Source organism: Dreissena polymorpha, chromosome 2 (genome assembly GCF_020536995.1).
Source record: "Dreissena polymorpha isolate Duluth1 chromosome 2, UMN_Dpol_1.0, whole genome shotgun sequence".
NCBI classification, from domain to species: Eukaryota; Metazoa; Mollusca; class Bivalvia; order Myida; family Dreissenidae; genus Dreissena; species Dreissena polymorpha.
In genome coordinates, this window is record NC_068356.1 from 28950715 (window position 1) to 28970944 (window position 20230).

The 20230-nt window shown below is 37.2% G+C and overlaps 2 protein-coding genes across 2 annotated transcripts in view; one reads left to right on the forward strand and one right to left on the reverse strand.

Annotated features, from left to right (window-relative positions):
* On the forward strand, positions 1–11505 carry LOC127866422 (uncharacterized). Its single transcript, XM_052406933.1, has 2 exons — positions 1–194; positions 10138–11505. Exons 1-2 carry the CDS (start codon positions 133–135, stop codon positions 10913–10915), a joined length of 840 nt encoding a protein of 279 aa, XP_052262893.1. The 5' UTR covers positions 1–132; the 3' UTR covers positions 10916–11505.
* Positions 11105–20230, reverse strand: part of LOC127866413 (retinoid-inducible serine carboxypeptidase-like) — a 24848-nt gene continuing 15722 nt past the window's right edge. Inside the window, exon 11 of the mRNA XM_052406918.1 lies at positions 11105–12464. Coding sequence (XP_052262878.1) covers positions 12399–12464 — 66 coding nt within the window. The 3' untranslated portion in view covers positions 11105–12398. The remainder of the gene's footprint in view (positions 12465–20230) is intronic.

Genomic DNA, 20230 nt, shown 5'->3' on the forward strand with positions numbered 1-20230 from the left:
TTACGTTTAAATATATGGATATAAAAAAACATTGTTCTTATAACTGTTACGTTGAAGACGAAAGGAACATTGTGTGTTCATGCAATTAAGAACACGAAGTGACTCTGTGGACCCAGCGCCCGTGTGGTCCTCATGGCGTTCGCCAGCAGTTTTGGTAACACTCGTGCAAGCCGTAGTTGTCATAATGATCAAAAGTGAGTAGGTTAAATATTTATAACAATATAACAAAGAGCGCGTTTAAACTAAATTTATCAAAAAGATCAAATCTCTATCACAGTAAAGACTGCACCTATACTTACCGATATATGTTTTTCTTAAAAATGGATTATTATACGATTGGCTTCAACTGACACTGCTTAAGTTTTACCTCAGTCACAAATAGAGGTCGATCACCGTCCGATCAGTGAACGACAAAATACGCTCATCGGGCTGGCGCCCGGCCGATGATCGCACGGACACCGGGTTATTTGTAGCGTTGGGCGGCGTCCGGATTAAATTTAACTCTCACTTAAAATTTTACCCGACGTCGGGCCCGGTAAGGAATCGACATGAGATCGAAACAAGATCGGTTGATCAACGCCCAGTTATCGCCCGACATCAGATTCATGGTACGTGTATCGGCAAAAATGAAGGTATTTCCCACGGACATACATGGCCCCAGCATGATGACTAACGGACGCCGGACGGAGCTCGTCGTGATACACGTACAACGAATCCGATGGCGATCGCCTGACGATAACCGGGCATTGATCGTCCGATCTTTTCTCGATATAAACTCGATTCCTTCCAGGGCCCGACGTCGGGTAACATTTTAGCGAGACTTAAAATTAATCCGGACGCCGCCCGATGCTACGAAATGACTCGGCGGCCGTGTGATCATCGGCCGGGCGCCAACCCGATGATCGGAAAAATACGTCGTCCGCTATTTGTGACTGATGTATAAAACTGTCACTCATTGGGCAGCAGCAGCTCCGACGTGTACAGTCTTCCCGAGATCGGACACATCGACCGGCGACCAGATTATTTGTGACTGAGGCATAAGTAGAGAAAACTGACTATGATGAAGTACGGGATTGCCTTATTACACTTACTGTGAAACCATTTATTTTCGTCGGCACAAAATTTCGCACTTTTCATAAAAATGACTATTTCGTCCGCTCTTAAATTCGTCCATTTCTGGTTTTGAAAAAACTAAACAAAAAACGTCCGATTTGTTTGTAATACATGTAATACGCGGTTGCGAAAACATTGTGCTGGGGAAAGAGAGGTGCAGCACTTGGTAGTCACTTGCAGGAGGTGGGCCTTGTTTGGCATATGCCAATTAGCAAGTCTGTAATTTTAGGTGATAGTAACTGTCCCTTATCATTTTATGTCATTGACACGTTCTTTGTTATGATTAGCGGATATGTTGGACTGAATAATCGTGAACAAGTGTTTTAAACAACGAAGCCAATTGCCAATTAGTCTTTTTCCATTACTATCACGGTCAAACTGATTACAATCTTACCTTAATCGGCGCCAATTAGAGAAGGTGCGAACATTATGGGTTATAATTAGCGTAAGCAAATTATTTTGGTCATATTTCATTAAAGTTTCAAGCGTTTTGCATCATAAATATTTGAAACCAAACAACCAAACACAAATCAAAATGTTCTTTATTAATTTGTAACAAAGCGCATAATATATTTCACACATCGTCATATTTTAATTGCGTTTAATAGTATTGTCTTTAATCCGGATTCGCCGCGTGTAGGCTGTATAATCTGCAACACCCCTGAAAAACACAATACACACAATGGGTAATAAAGTTGTTAACAATTAGCGCTAATCAACACTATTATACCTAAACGAAGTCGACGCATTCGATACAGCCTTATTGCATTTGCGTTTTACAGGAAATGTCAGTTGTCAGTACACTGTATAATGAACAGGTCATAATACACCAAATAGTTTCCCTATATAATTCAATGTAAAAGCGAAACTTTGAGCGAAAATAAATGCAACATTTTGCACATAGAGACCCCCATAACCATACCTTTTCTTAAAGGCCATTCTAAGCGGAATCGATTTATGCAATAAAAAAGATATGTCATGTACAATGCAAGAAAGAACTTGACACAAATCAAAATCGACTGTTTTTGCAACTTTTTTTTTCGGCCGTTTCTTAGTGGAATGTAACCTTTTCTAGTGCAATGGTTTACTATAGTCTTCAAGTGTATCATATTTCAGGGATTCAGTAGTGAACACCTATTCATGCCCTACCATTATCTCCGCAAGATAACACCTGAATAATGGTAAAAAGTGTAAAACATGCCTTCCTGTCAACTATGATATTTTTTTAGAGAGTACAGCGATCATTTAGTGTATTGTAACCAACACCCCTTTGTGTCAAAACCGGATTTAACTTGAGTGTGAATAGTCGACTGTTTCATGTTATTTGTATCACTACCATCTGTGTACCTGTTTTATAAGTATACCAGTCAACAAACAAGTTGCGCGCTTCCGCATATGGGTATTCGGACGTTCAAAAAATTGGGAACGTCTCTTTTCCATTGTCTCAAATATCTCTTTTCCATTGTCTGCAAAAAGGAAGTAAAACACCAAATTACGCAACATTTTTTTTTATTCAGCAAAATAGTTCAACGCTAAACAGTTTGTGCATGATGTTCAAAAGATTTAAGTTACATTTAAAAGCGAATACGTTTGTTCGTAATATGTTCGGTACCGACGGACTAATACATTTAAAACAAATAGTCTATTTTTTTTAGTTCTTTCCTTCTAGAAGTCTAGCCACGGCGTGAGAAAATAATATTTTAAATTGCATTCGTTAGCTCACCTCATCCTTTACCACTAAAGATTATTATAAAATCGAATTATTGTTCTTAACTATAAATAGTCTATAGTCTTTACTAAAAGTCGAATATGGCCACAGTAAATAACACTGAAAATCGCACCATCGTTCATTTCTGAAAGTCGACTATGGCCACAGTAAATGACTCTTAAAATGACACCATCGTTCATTACTGCAAGTCGACTATGGCCACAGTAAATGACTCTTAAAATGACACCACCGTTCATAACTGGAAGTCGACTATGGCCACAGTAAATGACTCTTCAAATGACACCACTGTTCATTACTGCAAGTCGACTATGGCCACAGTAAATGACTCTTAAAATGGAACCATCGTTCATTACTAAAAGTCGACTATGGCCACAGTAAATGACTCTTAAAATGACACCATCGTTCATTACTAAAAGTCGACTATGGTCACAGTAAATGACTCTTAAAATGACACCATTAAGAGTCATTTACTATATGGAAATTGATTGCTTACTTAAACTGTCAATAATTCCATACAGGAACCACCCTTTGGTAAAGCTCGTAGCTAACGAAAAGCTGAAATCAGCTTACAAGAAGAACAAAAGGTATTTCGTATTATATTTTTTTTATTGAGTATTGATTTTTTTCATGAACTATTCCAGTCAGCCATAACATAATCATTGGGCCGTTTACACTGGATTTAGAAGTGAAAAATAAACATAATATTGCATATGACCGATTTTGTAAAGGTTAAAAATTAATATGTGGAAAGATATACATCTAAGGTCGTGCTCGATCGAGACTGCCATCAACATTTGTTAAAAACTAAACTTAAACTTATAAAAATAAAAACCAATACCATTTCTATATTAAATTACAGACTATTGTTATATCAATTTCCCATGTTTTGTGAAATTTGTATGAAATCAAAGAAAGGGAAAGTTTTACATTGTGTATGGTACCGTTTGTCAGGAGAAATTGTGAATAAGCGAATAACACATATTTTTTCTTTACAATCGAACCTCGACTTTTATCGTTGATTGATTCAAAATATTTCGGCTCTTATCCTAAATATAAAGTGGTTATATAAATTAGGGAACACAGATAGCTTTCAATATAATTGGTATTTTGAATGCCAAGCGCTTATGCAATATACAGTTGCCATTGCTAGGCATTGTACTGTACTAAGTGCAAGTTCGTAATGCAAACGGATCATTACGATACTTTGGTCTTTACGAATTTTTCATATAGAGTTTATCTATTTCGTTCGGAGCTCATAGAATTCGAAGTAGCTCTTGACTTTGGGCAAGTAACAGACGCATCAAGACCAATTCCACAACACCGTCACACATAGGTTTTGGTGGCAAGACCGAGTTCGAATACTACGCCGTTTACAAAGCTTTTCTGCTGTTAAAGTCAGTTTTTGTAAGCATTAACGCACATTTTGAATAAGCTTAGTATATCAGTGCATTGAATTTAATTGCAGAAAAGCTACCTTATTTATAACAATTACAACTTACCCGTTTTCTGAAAAGGTATCTTGGATGTTTTTCTCCACGACAGTCAGTGCCTGAATTACATGAGGAAAAAACTGATAAAAAAGAACCAAATGATTATAGCATGTACACTGTTTCAAGAGTATGACAATACGTTAATGAAATTGTGCATTAATATTTGAATATGATAATCAATAGGCATGCAACGGAGAGTAATGTATGAATTAATACCTCTAACGTGAAAACGCAAAATCCATATCCGATGGAACTTTTTGGTGCCGCGTCTACGTTTGTAATACATTTGCAATGGTTAAGCAACCACAAAACGTCACTAAAATATATATAAAAAAAGATCGGAATGAAATGGCGATAGAACTTCGACCAAATTCCTATGAACTTATGTGATCCAATGAAGAGTAAAATACATATGACTTTCTTTTACATTATTGTAACCACTAGAACATGTAGAAATCCTATGAAACCATTGCTCACCTGTCTTCCACCGTCGATGTGACAATGGAAAATCACGTTTTGTATGCCACAGGGACCTAGATAGCATTTAATGTTGCCATAGTCGACTTGCAGTAATGAACAGTGGTGACATTTTAAGAGTCATTTACTGTGGCCATAGTCGACTTGCAGTAATGAACAGTGGTGACATTTTAAGAGTCATTTACTGTGGCCATAGTCGACTTCCAGTAATAAAAAGGGTGTCATTTTAAAAGTCATTTACTGTGGCCATAGTCGACTTGTAGTAATGAACGATGGTGTCATTTCAAGAGTCATTTACTGTGGTCATAGTCGACTTTCAGTAACGAACGATGGTGTCATTTTAAGAGTCATTTACTGTGGCCATAGTCGAATTGCAGTAACGAACGGTGGTGTCATTTTAAGAGTCATCAACTGTGGCCATAGTCGAATTGCAGTAATGAACGATGGTGTCATTTTAAGAGTCATTTACTGTGGCCATAGTCGACTTGCAGTAATGAACAGTGGTGACATTTTAAGAGTCATTTACTGTGGCCATAGTCGACTTTCAGTAATGAACGATAGTGTTATTTTAAGAGTCATTTATTGTGGCCATAGTCGACTTTTAGTAATGAACGATGGTGTCATTTTAAGGGTCATTTACTGAGGCCATAGTCGACTTGACGTAATGAACGATGGTCTCATTTTGAGAGTCATTTACTGTGGCCATAGTCGACTTGCAGTAATGAACGATGGTGTCATTTTAAGAGTCATATACTGTGGCCATAGTCGAATTGCAGTAATGAACAGTGGTGACATTTTAAGAGTCATTTACTGTGGCAATTGTCGACTTGCAGTAATGAACGATGGTGTCATTTCACGAGTCATTTACTGTGGCCATAGTCGACTTGTAGTAATGAACGATGGTGTCATTTCAAGAGTCATTTACTGTGGTCATAGTCGACTTTCAGTAACGAACGATGGTGTCAATTTAGAGTCATTTACTGTGGCCATAATCGAATTGCAGTAATGAACAGTGGTGACATTTTAAGAGTCATTTACTGTGGCCATAGTCGAATTCCAGTAATGAACGGTGGTGTCATTTTAAGAGTCATTTACTGTGGATTCGAATTGTAGTAATGAACGATGGTGTCATTTAAAGAGTAATTTACTGTGGCCATAGTCGACTTGCAGTAAGGAACAATGGTCTTATTTTGAGAGTAATTTACTGTGGCAATAGTCGAATTTCAGTAATGAACGATGGTGTTATTTTAAGAGTCATTTACTGTGGCCATAGTCGACTGGAAGTAATGAACGATGGTGTCATTTTAAGAGTCATTTACTGTGGCCATTGTCGACTTTTAGTAATGAACGATGTTGTCATTTTAAGAGTCTTTTACTGTGGTTATAGTCGACTTGAAGTAATGAACGAGGGTGTCATTTTAAGAGTCATTTACTGTGGACATAGTCGAGTTGCAGTAATGTACGATGGTGTCATTTTAAGAGTCATTTACTGTGGCCATAGTCGACTTTTAGTAATGAACGATGGTGTCATTTTAAGAGTCATTTACTGTGGCCATAGTCGACTTGCAGTAATGAACGATGGTGTTATTTTGAGAGTCATTTACTGTGCCCATAGTCGAATTGCAGTAATGAACGATGGTGTCATTTTAAGAGTCATTTACTGTGGCCATAGTCGATTTTTAGTAATGAACGATGGTGTCATTTTAAGAGTCTTTTACTGCGGCCATATTTGACTAGCAGTAATGAACGATGGTGTCATTTTAAGAATCATTTACTGTGGCCATAGTCGACTTGCAGTAATGAACAGTGGTGACATTTTAAGAGTCATTTACTGTGGCCATAGTCGACTTTTAGTAATGAACGATGGTGTTATTTTAAGAGTCATTTACTGTGGCCATAATCGAATTGCAGTAATGAAAAGTGGTGACATTTTAAGAGTCATTTACTGTGGCCATAGTCGATTTCCAGTAATGAACGGTGGTGTCATTTTAAGAGTCATCAACTGTGGCCATAGTCGAATTGCAGTAATGAACGATGGTGTAATTTTAAGTGTAATATACTGTGGCCATAGTCGACTTTCAGTAATGAACGATAGTGTTATTTTAAGAGTCATTTATTGTGGCCATAGTCGACTTTTAGTAATGACCGACGGCGTTATTTAAAGAGTCATTTACTGTGGCCATAGTCGACTTTTAGTAATGAACTATGGTGTCATTTTGAGAGTCATTTACTGTGGCCATAGTCGACCTTTAGTAATGAACGATGGTGTTATTTTAAGAGTAATTTACTGTGGCCATAGTCGACTTGCAGTAATGAACAATGGTGTCATTTTAAGAGTCATTTACTGTGGCCATTGTCGACTTGTAGTAATGAACAATTGTGTCATTTTAAGGGTCATTTACTGTCGCCATAGTCGACTTGTAGTAATGAACGATTGTTTTATTTTAAGAGTCATTTACTGTAGCCATAGTCGAATTGCAGTGATGAACGATGGTGTCATTTAAAGATTCATTTACTGTGGCCATAGTCGACTTCCAGTAATGAACGATGGTGTCATTTTAAGAGTCATTTACTGTGGCAATAGTCGACTTTCAGTAATGAACGATGGTGTCATTTTAAGAGTCATTTACTGTGGCCATAGTCGAATTGCAGTAATGAACGATGGTGTCATTTTAAGAGTCATATTCTGTGGCCATAGTCGACTTTCAGTAATGAACGAAAGTGTTTTTTAAGAGTCATTTTTTTTGGTCATAGTCGACTTTTAGTAATGAACGATGGTGTCATTTTAAGGGTCATTTACTGTGGCCATAGTCTACTTTTAGTAATAAACGACGGTGTTATTTTAAGAGTCATTTACTGTGGCCATAGTCGACTTGCAGTAATGAACGATGGTGTCATTTTAAGAATCATATACTGTGGCCATAGTCGAATTGCAGTAATGAACATTGGTGACATTTAAAGAGTCATTTACTGTGGCAATTGTCGACTTGCAGTAATGAACGATGGTGTCATTTTACGAGTCATTTACTGTGACCATAGTCGACTTGTAGTAATGAACGATGGTGTCATTTTGAGAGTCATTTACTGTGGCCATAGTCGACCTTTAGTAATGAACGATGGTGTTATTTTAAGAGTAATTTACTGTGGCCATAGTCGACTTGCAGTAATGAACAATGGTGTCATTTTAAGAGTCATTTACTGTGGCCATTGTCGACTTGTAGTAATGAACAATTGTGTCATTTTAAGGGTCATTTACAGTCGCCATAGTCGACTTGTAGTAATGAACGATGGTTTTATTTTAAGAGTCATTTACTGTAGCCATAGTCGAATTGCAGTGATGAACGATGGTGTCATTTAAAGAGTCATTTACTGTGGCCATAGTCGACTTCCAGTAATGAACGATGGTGTCATTTTTAGAGTCATTTACTGTGGTCATAGTCGACTTTCAGTAACGAACGATGGTGTCATTTTAAGAGTCAATTACCGTGGCCATAGTCGAATTGCAGTAATGAACGATGGTGTCATTTTAAGAGTCATTTACTGTGGCCATAGTCGACTTTCAGTAATGAACGATAGTGTTTTTTTAAGAGTCATTTATTGTGGCCATAGTCGACTTTTAGTAATGAACGATGGTGTCATTTTTAGGGTCATTTACTGTTGCCATAGTCTACTTTTAGTAATTAACGACGGTGTTATTTTAAGAGTCATTTACTGTGGCCATAGTCGACTTGCAGTAATGAACGATGGTGTCATTTTAAGAGTCATATACTGTGGCCATAGTCGAATTGCAGTAATGAACAGTGGTGACATTTAAAGAGTCATTTACTGTGACAATTGTCGACTTGCAGTAATGAACGATGGTGTCATTTTACGAGTCATTTACTGTGGCCATAGTCGACTTGTAGTAATGAACGATGGTGTCATTTTAAGAGTCATTTACTGTGGTCATAGTCGACTTTCAGTAACAAACGATGGTGTCATTTTAAGAGTCATTTACTGTGGCAATAGTCGAATTGCAGTAATGAACAGTGGTGACATTTTAAGAGTCATTTACTGTGGCCATAGTCGACTTCCAGTAATGAACGGTGGTGTCATTTTAAGAGTCATTTACTGTGACCATAGTCGACTTGCCGTTATGAACGATGGTCCCATTTTGAGAGTCATTTACTGTGGCCATAGTCGAATTTCAGTAATGAACGATGGTGTTATTTTAAGAGTCATTTACTGTGGCCATAGTCGACTTTCAGTAATGAACGATGGTGTCATTTTAAGAGTGATTTACTGTGGCCATAGTCTACTTGCAGTAATGAACAATTGTGTCATTTTTAGAGTCATTTGCTGTGGTAATGGTCGACTTTATTAATGAACAGTGGTGACATTTTTAGAGTCATTTACTGTAGCTATATTTGACTTGCAGTAACGAAAAATTGTTTCATTTTCAGAGTCATTCACTGTGGCCATAGTCGACTTGAAGAAATGAGCAATGTTGTCAGTTTAATAGTTATTTACTGTGGCCTTAGTCGACTTGCAGTAGTGCTCATCACATGCACGCGCACTATCAAGTTGCCTGATTATATATTTATTATCGATGTACATTAAACTTATAAACCATACGTGTAGTTTATTTATTTATTAAGTACACCATACACATCCATATTTGACCATTGCAGATAGAAGACTAGTACCAGTACATATAATTTCATTCGTATTTAAGAATGAAATTTATGTTATTGCTATTTACTTTTTATCTTTTAGTCCTCCGACGTCTTTCTAAAACTAAATGTTTTATAAACGGTCTTTCTCTTCCATAACCGGTCTTTCTCGTGTATGGCCATACAACTATTTTCCATAGCCGAAACAGCCAATCGAAACAGGGGACGAAACAGCCAATGGAATCAGGAAAATGGAAAAGAGTGTTTCCCCAAAAAATTGACCTACGGTTTAGCGTTCACGCCGTCGAACGCATTAAAGCAATATAACTCGTTTTTTTTCACTATTTCTTTATATGCAAAAAATACTAGTGGCTTATAACTTACCTTGCAATCTTTTTTTCTCGCATTTTGCGAGTGTGCGAGTGTTAATTTCGAGCCGTGTGTAAATGCGTGGATTACGCTGGATTTAAATGCCTCATGCCTACGGTAATTCAGTCTTATTTGTTTCAAATATGGGACATGAATTGTTCGTTAGGATCTTGAATTCGTCCATCGGTCGAAGGACGAAAAACGCGAAAAATAATGTCGGACGAATAATAATGGTTTCACAGTATTTGCCAGCAATACCCCCTTTTGGTTATCGTTTCATGACGTATAAGTGCCTTTGTCTTTGTAGCCTTCAACGTCACCATTTCCCGGAAGAGGAGACTTGTGGCTGCGTTCCAGGCGCCAACAAAAGGCGCCGCAAAGAACTCAGCTGGCAGCTCTTCAAGGAGCGCATCCGGCAGTTCAGCATCTGGTACTCGGAGACCGAGGAACAGCGAGAGAACGAGCGCTTCAACCTGAGAAAAACGCGCAAGCTGAATAAAGTAAGCAACTCGCCCACTACGTCACTTAAGTTGCTACGCTTGCTTTATGGCGTTGATTTCGCCATTGCCGCCACTGGCGGTGCGTTCTTGTTCTGTAGCACCGTCAAGTCGATCGGCGGCGACACTGCACTTTTCCAAAATAAAGCCCTGTACGTGCCGCTTGGCGTGAGCTTGATCGCCCTGTCGGTGATGCTGCTACTGCTGGCGACAGGAATAAAACATAAAATGCGTAAGGCACACAAGCCTCGGAGAAATTTTTATATTCTTGAAAAGAATAAAAGTTCCAAGTCCATGCTCGAGACACATACGTTCGTGGAAATACCAAAGTTGGAGAACGCTGACGAATCGGACATGACGGAAATGATTTGTATCAATTCAAGAAACAACGATAACACTACTGCCACTGAAGGAGCTTGCGCCATGCCTTTAAGAGTATCGTTTAACACTTTTGATGCGCCTATATACACTGATGAATTAATTAACAGGCATGAACAACTCAAACTATTGAGGCTTCAAGCGCTTGAACATAGAGAAAGAGTAGGCCAAGAAGAGAGGCTATCGGGAAGTATCGCTTTGCACAGCTGATGTGTTTGGCCGACAGCAACAATGCGCTATTTTGTGCAAGTCCTTTTTGAACAAACGTTCAGTATTAATAAAGTATGTGTGCATCTAAATGTTTAATGCTGTCTATTGTCAACACGTCATTTTATGTATAAAAAGAAAAAATATCATAAAACCAGACTTTTAACCCATTTCGCTAAAAAGACAACACGATTTATCATAGCATAAATATTTTATTTATTACTTAACAATATCCATGCTTCAGAAAATAAAAATGAAACAACCACATTTTCGTTTATTACAGACATTTTCACAACGCAATTTATGTTAAGGGCCCATTTGCATGTACAAAGCATACATCAACGTGTATAGGAATGCTTTTTATGAATATTTAAAAATAATTACAAAATATTGCTAACATCTTTAATTAAAGTAATCAAACTGTTGGTGACAAACAATCATAGTTTTAACATTCAAATGTATTACTTTATACGAGTACGTAAATATTCAACGGCGTTATTTAACTGAACGTGTTATGAATGTGATTTTATTTGTACTACCATGCATAGATTATATCGTATCATCACATTGCATACAACCTTAGAGACATTATGGCCTTATATTAAAAATCTAAGAGACTGTAACATTTTATAGACCAAGTAAAAAAGGCATCAAATTTCGTGTAATTGAGTGCATTTTGATGCATATTTGTACGAAAAAGGACAAAATAATGCCTCAGCAATAAATATACAGAAATTTTGTATCTTAAATTATTATTTATGTTTGTCAAGGCATCAAACAGTATTTTAATTAAGTATCGACAGAAAGACAGAGGGATGAGGCAGTAAATATCGCTACAACCATTGTCATATGTTGCACGACACAATGCAGTTTGTACGAGTCTAATCAATAGACGGTGCAACCACGATCACAATGTGTATGCAGTTGTCAAACAATTGTGAAAAGTATAAGATAACGTCCTTGGTACTAAAATAACTTTAGTGTTACATAGTAATCCATACATTAAATCTGACATGGAATAGTAATGAATCACAACAAGGGTCAAGTATCCATTCAAGTAATGCCAAATATGTATTTGATCTTTTGAAGATAAACAGCTATCCTTTCCATGTAAATAAAAAGATTAACAAATAATCAATAGTATGATGTTTTAAACAGCCATTTGGCTTGTTGAAAGCCATTAATTAAGAAACAAATTCGAATATTCAAGTAGTTTATATTGAACAAATTTATGGATGCATTTATTTAACAATGCAATAACAGAACTTGTTTACTAGTGATTTTACCTCCTTGACATGTAACCAGTAATACATCCACAGTTTTAGGGACAGGAAACAAAATCAGTTAACATCATGTTAACATGTTTTGGTGATAAATTAAAATGCAGATGTTTAGATTAAAAACTAATTAGCAGGTTGTAAAATTGCACTTATACACTTGAAGAAGCCCAACCTGCAGGATCACAGCACTGAAAATGTGTGGTACATTACTTTTTGGAGTCAGTCACCATTTGAACCATCTTCAAAGCTATGTTTCCATTGTCTGAAGGAACCTACAAGTAAACCACAAATAGAAATGTATTGTTAAGATTTGCATGTAATTATGTGCTAGTTTAGTGCACTGAAGGGTTTTAATGTTCCATTCCTTAAAGGAACGGTTTCATTATTTAATGCATTCAAATAGGTGAGTAAGAAATAACTTATGATGTGGGTTTGTTTATTGGCACATAAACAATGCTCCAAATTTCTGATGAACAAGAAGAAAATCTATGGTGCATGAATTTAAATGGTTAAATAGTGGCACATCAGAATAATACAGAGTTGTTTATTCAGTGTAAACAACAACAAGAGCACCGCCTTGTGGGTGCAGACCGCTCATCTATTTTTCTTTTTAAAGGTGTAGGGACCTATCTCAATTTCAATCACAAAGGATGGAGGGGTGGAGTGGAGAGGGGTGTATAGTGTGGGGGTGTGGTCATTTATTACATTATCTTCCAAAAATGCAAAAAATTGCAAAAAAAAAATGTGCAGCTTCATGATAACGCCGCTTTGAAATTATTATTTTTTTGACCTTTGACCTTGAAGGATGACCTTGACCTTGAAGAATGACCTTGACCTTGAACTTCCACCATAATAGAATTTTACATTGCCTATGTATGTTCCAAATGCGGACCCTTCATTTCGTTTCTGAAGGGCTGCTAGTTTTGGATTGTCAAAGTATATAAATTATAACGAATAAGTATGGCAATTAATTGTTGAACACTCCATCGCTTCCATATACGGACTCTACATTTTTTGTAGGGTCTGTGAAACTGGAAGCTTATAATACCATATAAAATACTGTTTGTCTCTGCTGTTATCTTTTTTATTGATTTCATAGTTAATCCCTTAAAATAATACTGTTAATTCGAACGGACTTATAAGATCTGTTTTGTTAATGGATTAATATCTTCTATAACGTATTATATCTGTCTATTCATGTGAACCGTTTTGTTAGCGTTTTTGTTATCATGTGTATATTTGAACGGTTAGTTCCTCCTAAATTGTTGTCTAGCATGGTGTAAACAACTGCAATATCTTTATTATAACAGTTGACACCTAATTTATGTATGAACATAGGATCGTATTACATAGGTGTACTGTATGTTGTAAACACATGTCTTTCTTTTAAATATGTGTCGCTTGTGCTCGCTTGCAACCAATAATGAATAAGGTATTATTTTTATGCTCCCCATATATATATATATATATATATATATGGGGAGCATATAGTTGCCAGTTTGTACTTCCGTACTTCCTTCCGTCACACTTTTGTTACAGTTTCTCATAGCGCCTTCACAATTTAACCGAACTCTTACATGTTTGGCATGTAGGTGCCTTGCATGGACCTCTACCTTTTGATGAGGTTTGACGTCACTGGGGTCAAGGTCAAGGTCACCCAGGCTAATAATAGATTTTCCGTCACACTTTTGATGCAGTTTCTCGTGGCGCCTTCACTGTTTTGCCGATCTCCTGCATGTTTGGCATGTAGGTGCCTTGCATGGACCTCTACCTTTTGGTGAGGTTTGACGTCACTGGGGTCAAGGTCAAGCTCACCGAGGCTAATAATAGATTTTTGGTCACACTTTTGTTACAGTTTCTCATAGCGCCTTTAATAATTTACCGCTCTCTTACACATTTGGCATCTTTTGATAAGATTTGACGTCAATGGGGTCAAGGTCACTGAGGCTAATATATTTTTCTTCATACTTTGATTGCAGTTTCACATAGATATCCTTGTTGCAACTTGTAAAAAGAAAAATCATTTATTTCTATATACTGTTCATAATGATCGTGTTTGTCTGTACATTACATAATTTGACTCACTTTTACCATTCACTCTGTTTCAAATTTGCTTTCTATCGCTTCTTACTACGTTGTATATTCCTATCATGTAAAACTATTAAGTGCAGTTACTTTCATTAATACACCCACAAATTCCATTAACCACATCTATGCTTCTCAAGAAGCTATTCACGTAATTATTACAGCACTTACGAATTATATTGAATGACCGACCTTTTTGCATAATGCCTTACACTCTTATCTACGTCTTAATATATTTTTTCTTTTGCGCTTTTTACTTATTTCTTGTACTTCTGCTTTTTTTATTATGCTTTTCTCTACATGGAACCGATAATTTGACCATATTGACCATACTGAGCCTTCCCAGAGTTTACTCCCTGCTCGTGTTTATTTTGTTTGGCATGACAGCTGTTTACTTGTTCATTTTGCTCCTGCTTCGTATATCATGAGCAAAGGTCAGAAAAGAATAGCTGTCATGTCCAACTTGCGCATCAACTACTTTTTGCCGCTAGCAATCACCTTATTTTATCTCGTCGCTATCCTTAATATTCCCGTGTTTGTAAAATCTTTGGCTGTTAATATTGATTCCATGTCCGAGTGCCATCTGACAATACAGACCTATGTACGTTTCAGTCCGACCAGTCACAAAGTAATGCAAAATATCGTCTTCTTTTTTCGATTGAATACAGCAGTTTTTGTGTCTACTCTTTGCCTATGGCTGCACTGTCTTCTACTGATTATATCCGGTGATATCCACCCAAACCCCGGGCCATCAGCTAGTGCTTCCTCATCATCACTTGAATCCCACAGTTACTCATCATTAGATATGTCCAATTTTCTAAAGTCTTCTGACAATTTGTCGCTAGTTCACTATAATGTGCAAAGTCTTCTTCATAAGTTGGATTTGCTAGCTGCAGAATTAACACCATTTGATATCATCACTTTCTCCGAAACGTGGCTTTCAGATTCCATTAATAACGACCAGTTATTTATACCAGGTTTTTGCCTACCTATCCGCCGCGACCGAACTCAAAATGCACACGGCGGAGTTGCTGTATATGTCAAAGATGGTATTCATTTTACTCGAAGACCAGATCTAGAGATAACTAATCTTGAGGCAATTTGGTTGGAGGTTCGACCTCATTCTAATAAACGAATTTTAATCGGAACTTTTTATAGACCACCCAACTCAGATAACAATTATTTCTGTAAAATTGAAGACTCAATCGGGCTGGCAATAGATACCGGCATTAACGACATTGTAGTTTTGGGCGATTTTAATTTAAACACCCAACTTGATCAGGCTAAACGTAAAATTGACTCCATCTCGCAACAGTTTGCACTCGACCAATGTATACAGGATCCCACCCACTTTACTGAAACTTCGTCATCTATTATTGATCTCATATTTGTTTCAAACAAAGAGTCTGTCATCTTCTCTTGTGTTGGTGAACCATTCCTTGATCAAACTATAAGATATCACTGTCCCGTTTTCGTTATTCTTAAATTTAAAAGACCATCATCGCTATGTTATAAACGTAAAATTTGGAAGTATGACTCAGGGAATTACGACTCTTTTCGAAGCAATTTATCAAATATTGAATGGAATAACGTATATAGTGACAATATCGACACATTTACTAAAACTCTTACTAACACTGTACTTGCCACTGCAGCTGATTGTATACCAAGCAAAGAGGTCACTGTTCGCCCAGCCGAACCGCCCTGGCTCTCATCGGAAATAAAACTAAAAATACGAAAACGAAAACGTGCTTATAGGAAAGCTAAAACAACGAATTCCACATATAATTGGACTAGGTTTCGTGTACTTCGTAATGATGTAGTCTCTCTTGTCCGCCTCGCCAAATCAAATTATTACGACTCTCTTGCATTCAAACTAAAATCCAACAATTACTCCTCGCGTGATTGGTGGAAAGTCCTGAAATCTTTCCTAACAGTCAACGTTAGTAAAACTTTACCCCCACTTGTCAACATCGCTGGCGAACTGGTCTTTGATGAACTTCAAAAAGCTGAAGTACTTAATAATTTCTTCGCTCAACAGACATCTTTAGATGAGTCTGGTCACGTTTTACCGGAATTGGCAACGATTGAAAATCAACAGACAATTTCGTCTATAGTAATAACCGCTTGCGAAGTTAAGGACGTTCTTATGAATCTGCCTTTGGGTAAAGCCTGTGGCCCTGATGGTATTAATAACAAATTACTTGTAGAGGCATCTCATGAACTAAGTCAACCACTTTGTGATCTCTTTAATATGTCTTTGTCGTCGTCAACAGTACCATATGATTGGAAAACGTCAAACGTTTGTGCAATATTAAAAAAAGGGGACGTTTCCATTCCCTCGAATTATCGCCCGATTTCACTTCTGAATACCATGGAAAAAGTACTAGAACGGATTATCTTTAAACATGTATTCAACTTTTTGCGTGATACTAATTTTTTCACAAGATTTCAATCCGGATTTATGCCAGGTGACTCTACTGTCAACCAGCTTACATACCTCTACAACACGTTTTGTAAAGCACTCGATGATGGATTGGAAGTAAGGGTAGTTTTTTTCGATATAAGCAAAGCATTCGACAAAGTCTGGCATAGTGGCCTTATATTAAAACTGAAACGCGCCGGTATCAAAGATAAACTTTTGAACTGGTTTTCTAACTATCTGTATCAAAGGCGTCAAAGGGTAGTGGTTCCCGGGGCCTCATCTTCCCTAGCCGAAATCAAGGCTGGAGTTCCACAAGGCTCCTTTCTTGGTCCCCTATTATTTCTTGTATATATAAATGACATCGTAAATGACATTCAAGCTCATATAAACTTATTTGCAGACGACACTAGTTTATTTGTCGTTGTTGACAATCCTAATTCTGCAGCCGCTGTTCTAGAGCGCGATATAGACAAAATTGCAAAATGGGCCGATACATGGTTGGTAAAATTCAATCCATTGAAGTCAGAATCACTTGTTATATCGCGTAAGAGGGACAAACCCTATCATGCTCCTATCAATATGTACGATACTCCGATTCCCGAAGTGAATAGTCATACACATTTAGGCATTATTCTGTCAAATGATGGAAGCTGGCATCAACACATTGAATGTATTAAATTAAAGGCCTGGTCACGTGTCAACCTTCTAAAAAAACTTCGTTTTCGCCTTGACCGAAGATCACTTGAAATAACTTATTTCACGTTTATTCGACCTATTCTAGAATATGCAGATGTTGTATGGGATAATTGTACAATGTATGAAAAAAATGATTTAGATAAAATTCAAACTGAAGCTGCCTGCATTGTTTCCGGCTGTACCCGACTTGTGTCCTTAAATTTACTTTCTAACGAAATTGGCTGGGAAACTCTTGGCACAAGAAGGTCCAAGCACAAACTCATTCTTTTCTTTAAAATGGTCAAAGGTCTTAGTCCAGAATATTTGTCCTCACTGTCCCCACAATCAGTTGGCGAGCGATCTACAAGATCATTGCGTAACTCATCCCACTTAGATGGTGCTCGGACTAGGACTTCTCTGTAACAACATTCCTTCTTGCCCTCAACAATTGCTGCTTGGAATTCACTTCCAGACGAAGCAAAACTTGTTGATAACATATCTGACTTTAAAAAGGCCATCGATTTTAACAAATCTCGTATTAATCCGTTGTTCTATTATGGTAAGCGAAGACAGCAAGTGCTGCACACACGTCTAAGAACTAATTGTAGTTCTCTTAATAAACATTTATTTGATATAAATCTGGTTCCATCGCCACTTTGTCAATGCGGAAAAATAGAGGACACTACTCACTTTTTACTGATCTGTCCATCTTATGCAGCTATACGATTAACTTTAGTAAGAACTATAGAACTATACACGGATATATCACTCCGCACATTACTGTACGGAGATGATAATCTTTCAATCAGAGACAACTATGCAATATTTGATGCAGTCCATATTTTCATCGAAGGCTCAGGAAGGTTCAGAGTGGGATAACTATCGGTTCTCTTTTTTTTAACATTTGTTTTCACAATCAATTTCTTCGATCATAATCACACCAGCAATATGCTTTTTCTTACTACATGGTCTCAACATATTTTAGCAATGTTGGTTCCAATTATACATATAAACTTGTTTAAACTAGAATGATTATTTAAATGATTTGTGTTTAGAATGCAAATACCGCCACTATGTTTTGTAAATATACCATTGAGGAAAGGAACCCTACTAGCCTAGCTATCGTTCCAATCCTATAAACTTTAGATGCTTGTACATTATGTTGTAAAACACATTACTGAATAAATATGTTTAAACCAACTTCCACCACTCAAAATGTGCAGCTTCATGAGAACGCCGCTTTGATTTTTTTTGGACCTTTGACCTTGAAGGATGACCTTGACCTTGAATGATGACCTTGAACTTCCACCACTCAAAATGTGCAGCTTCATGAGAGCGCCACTTTGAAATTAAAAAAAAATAATTTTGGCCTTGAAGGATGACCTTGACCTTAAACTTCCACCACTCAAAATGTGCAGCTTCATGATAGCGCTGCTTTGATTTTTTTATATTTTGTTTGACCTTTGACCTTGAAGGATGACCTTGACGGATGACCTTGACCTTGAACCTACACCACTCAAAAAGTGCAGCTTCATGATAACGCCGCTTTGATTTTTTTTGACCTTTGACCTTGAAGGATGACCTTGACCTTGAAGAATGACCTTGACCTTGAACTTCCACCACTCAAAATGTGCAGCTTCATAATAGTTCTGCTTTGAAATTTTTTATTTGTTTTTTGACCTTTGACCTTGAAGGATGACCTTGAACTTCCACCACTCAAAATGTGCAGCTTCATGAGAACGCTGCTTTGAATAAAAAAAATAATTTGACCTTGAAGGATGACCTTGACCTTGAACTTCCACCACACTAAATGTGCAGCTTCATGAGATACACATGCATGCCAAATATCAAGTTGCTGTCTTCAATATTAAAAAAGTAATGGCCAATGTTAAAGTTTTCGGACGGACAGATGCCATATATTTGACATTTGACCTTGAAGAATGACCTTCACCTTTACCTTTCACCACTCAAAATGTTCAGCTCCATGAGATACACATGCATGCCAAATATCAAGTTGCTATCTTCAATATTGAAAAAGTTATGGCCAATGTAAAAGTTTTCGGACGGACAGACACCATAAATTTGACATTTGACCTTAAAGGATGACCTTGACCTTTCACCACTCAAAATGTGCAGCTCCATGAGATACACATGCATGCCAAATATCAAGTTGCTATCTTAAAAAGTGAAAAAGTTATGGCCAATGTTAAAGTTTTTTTCGGACTGACAGACAGACTGACTGACATACTGACGGACAGTTCAACAGCTATATGCCACCCTACCACGGCATAAAAAATATTTTTTTGGAGTGGGGGTGGGAGGGGGTATAGTGTGAGGGTGTGGTGGTCATTTATTAGATTATCTTTAATTAAAAACAAAATAATGGGGGGATTGAGGGGGATTTGGGGGGGTGCATTCGAGGGGGGGGGGGGGGGCGTGGGGGGTGGTTTGGACGGAGTCAATTGTGGAATGTCAGGTAAGAGTTGTTTTGTCAAAGTATCAATTGAATCAAATCATAAATAAAGAAGTTATGGCAATTTTAGCAAAATTTAATAATTTGACCTTGAGAGTCAATGTCATTCAAAGGTCAAGGTAAAATTCAACTTGCCAGGTACAGTACCCTCATGATAGCATGAAAGTATTTAAAGTTTCAAAGCAACAGCCTTGATACTTTAGAAGTAAAGTGAATCTCAACACAAAATGTAACCATATACAAATGTATTCAAAGTTACTAAGTCATAAAAGGGCCATAATTCTGTAAAAATGACAACCAGAGTTATGCAACTTGTCCTTTACTGTCCCCTTATGATAGTTTGCGAATGTTCCAAGTATGAAAGCAGTATCTATGATACT

Coding starts and splice junctions, on each gene's coding strand:
- LOC127866422 (XM_052406933.1), top strand. CDS start 133: ATGGCGTTCGCCAGCAGTTTTGGTAACACTCGTGCAAGCCGTAGTTGT. Junction 195..10,137: donor AGTTGTCATAATGATCAAAA/GTGAGTAGGTTA, acceptor TTGTCTTTGTAG/CCTTCAACGTCACCATTTCC.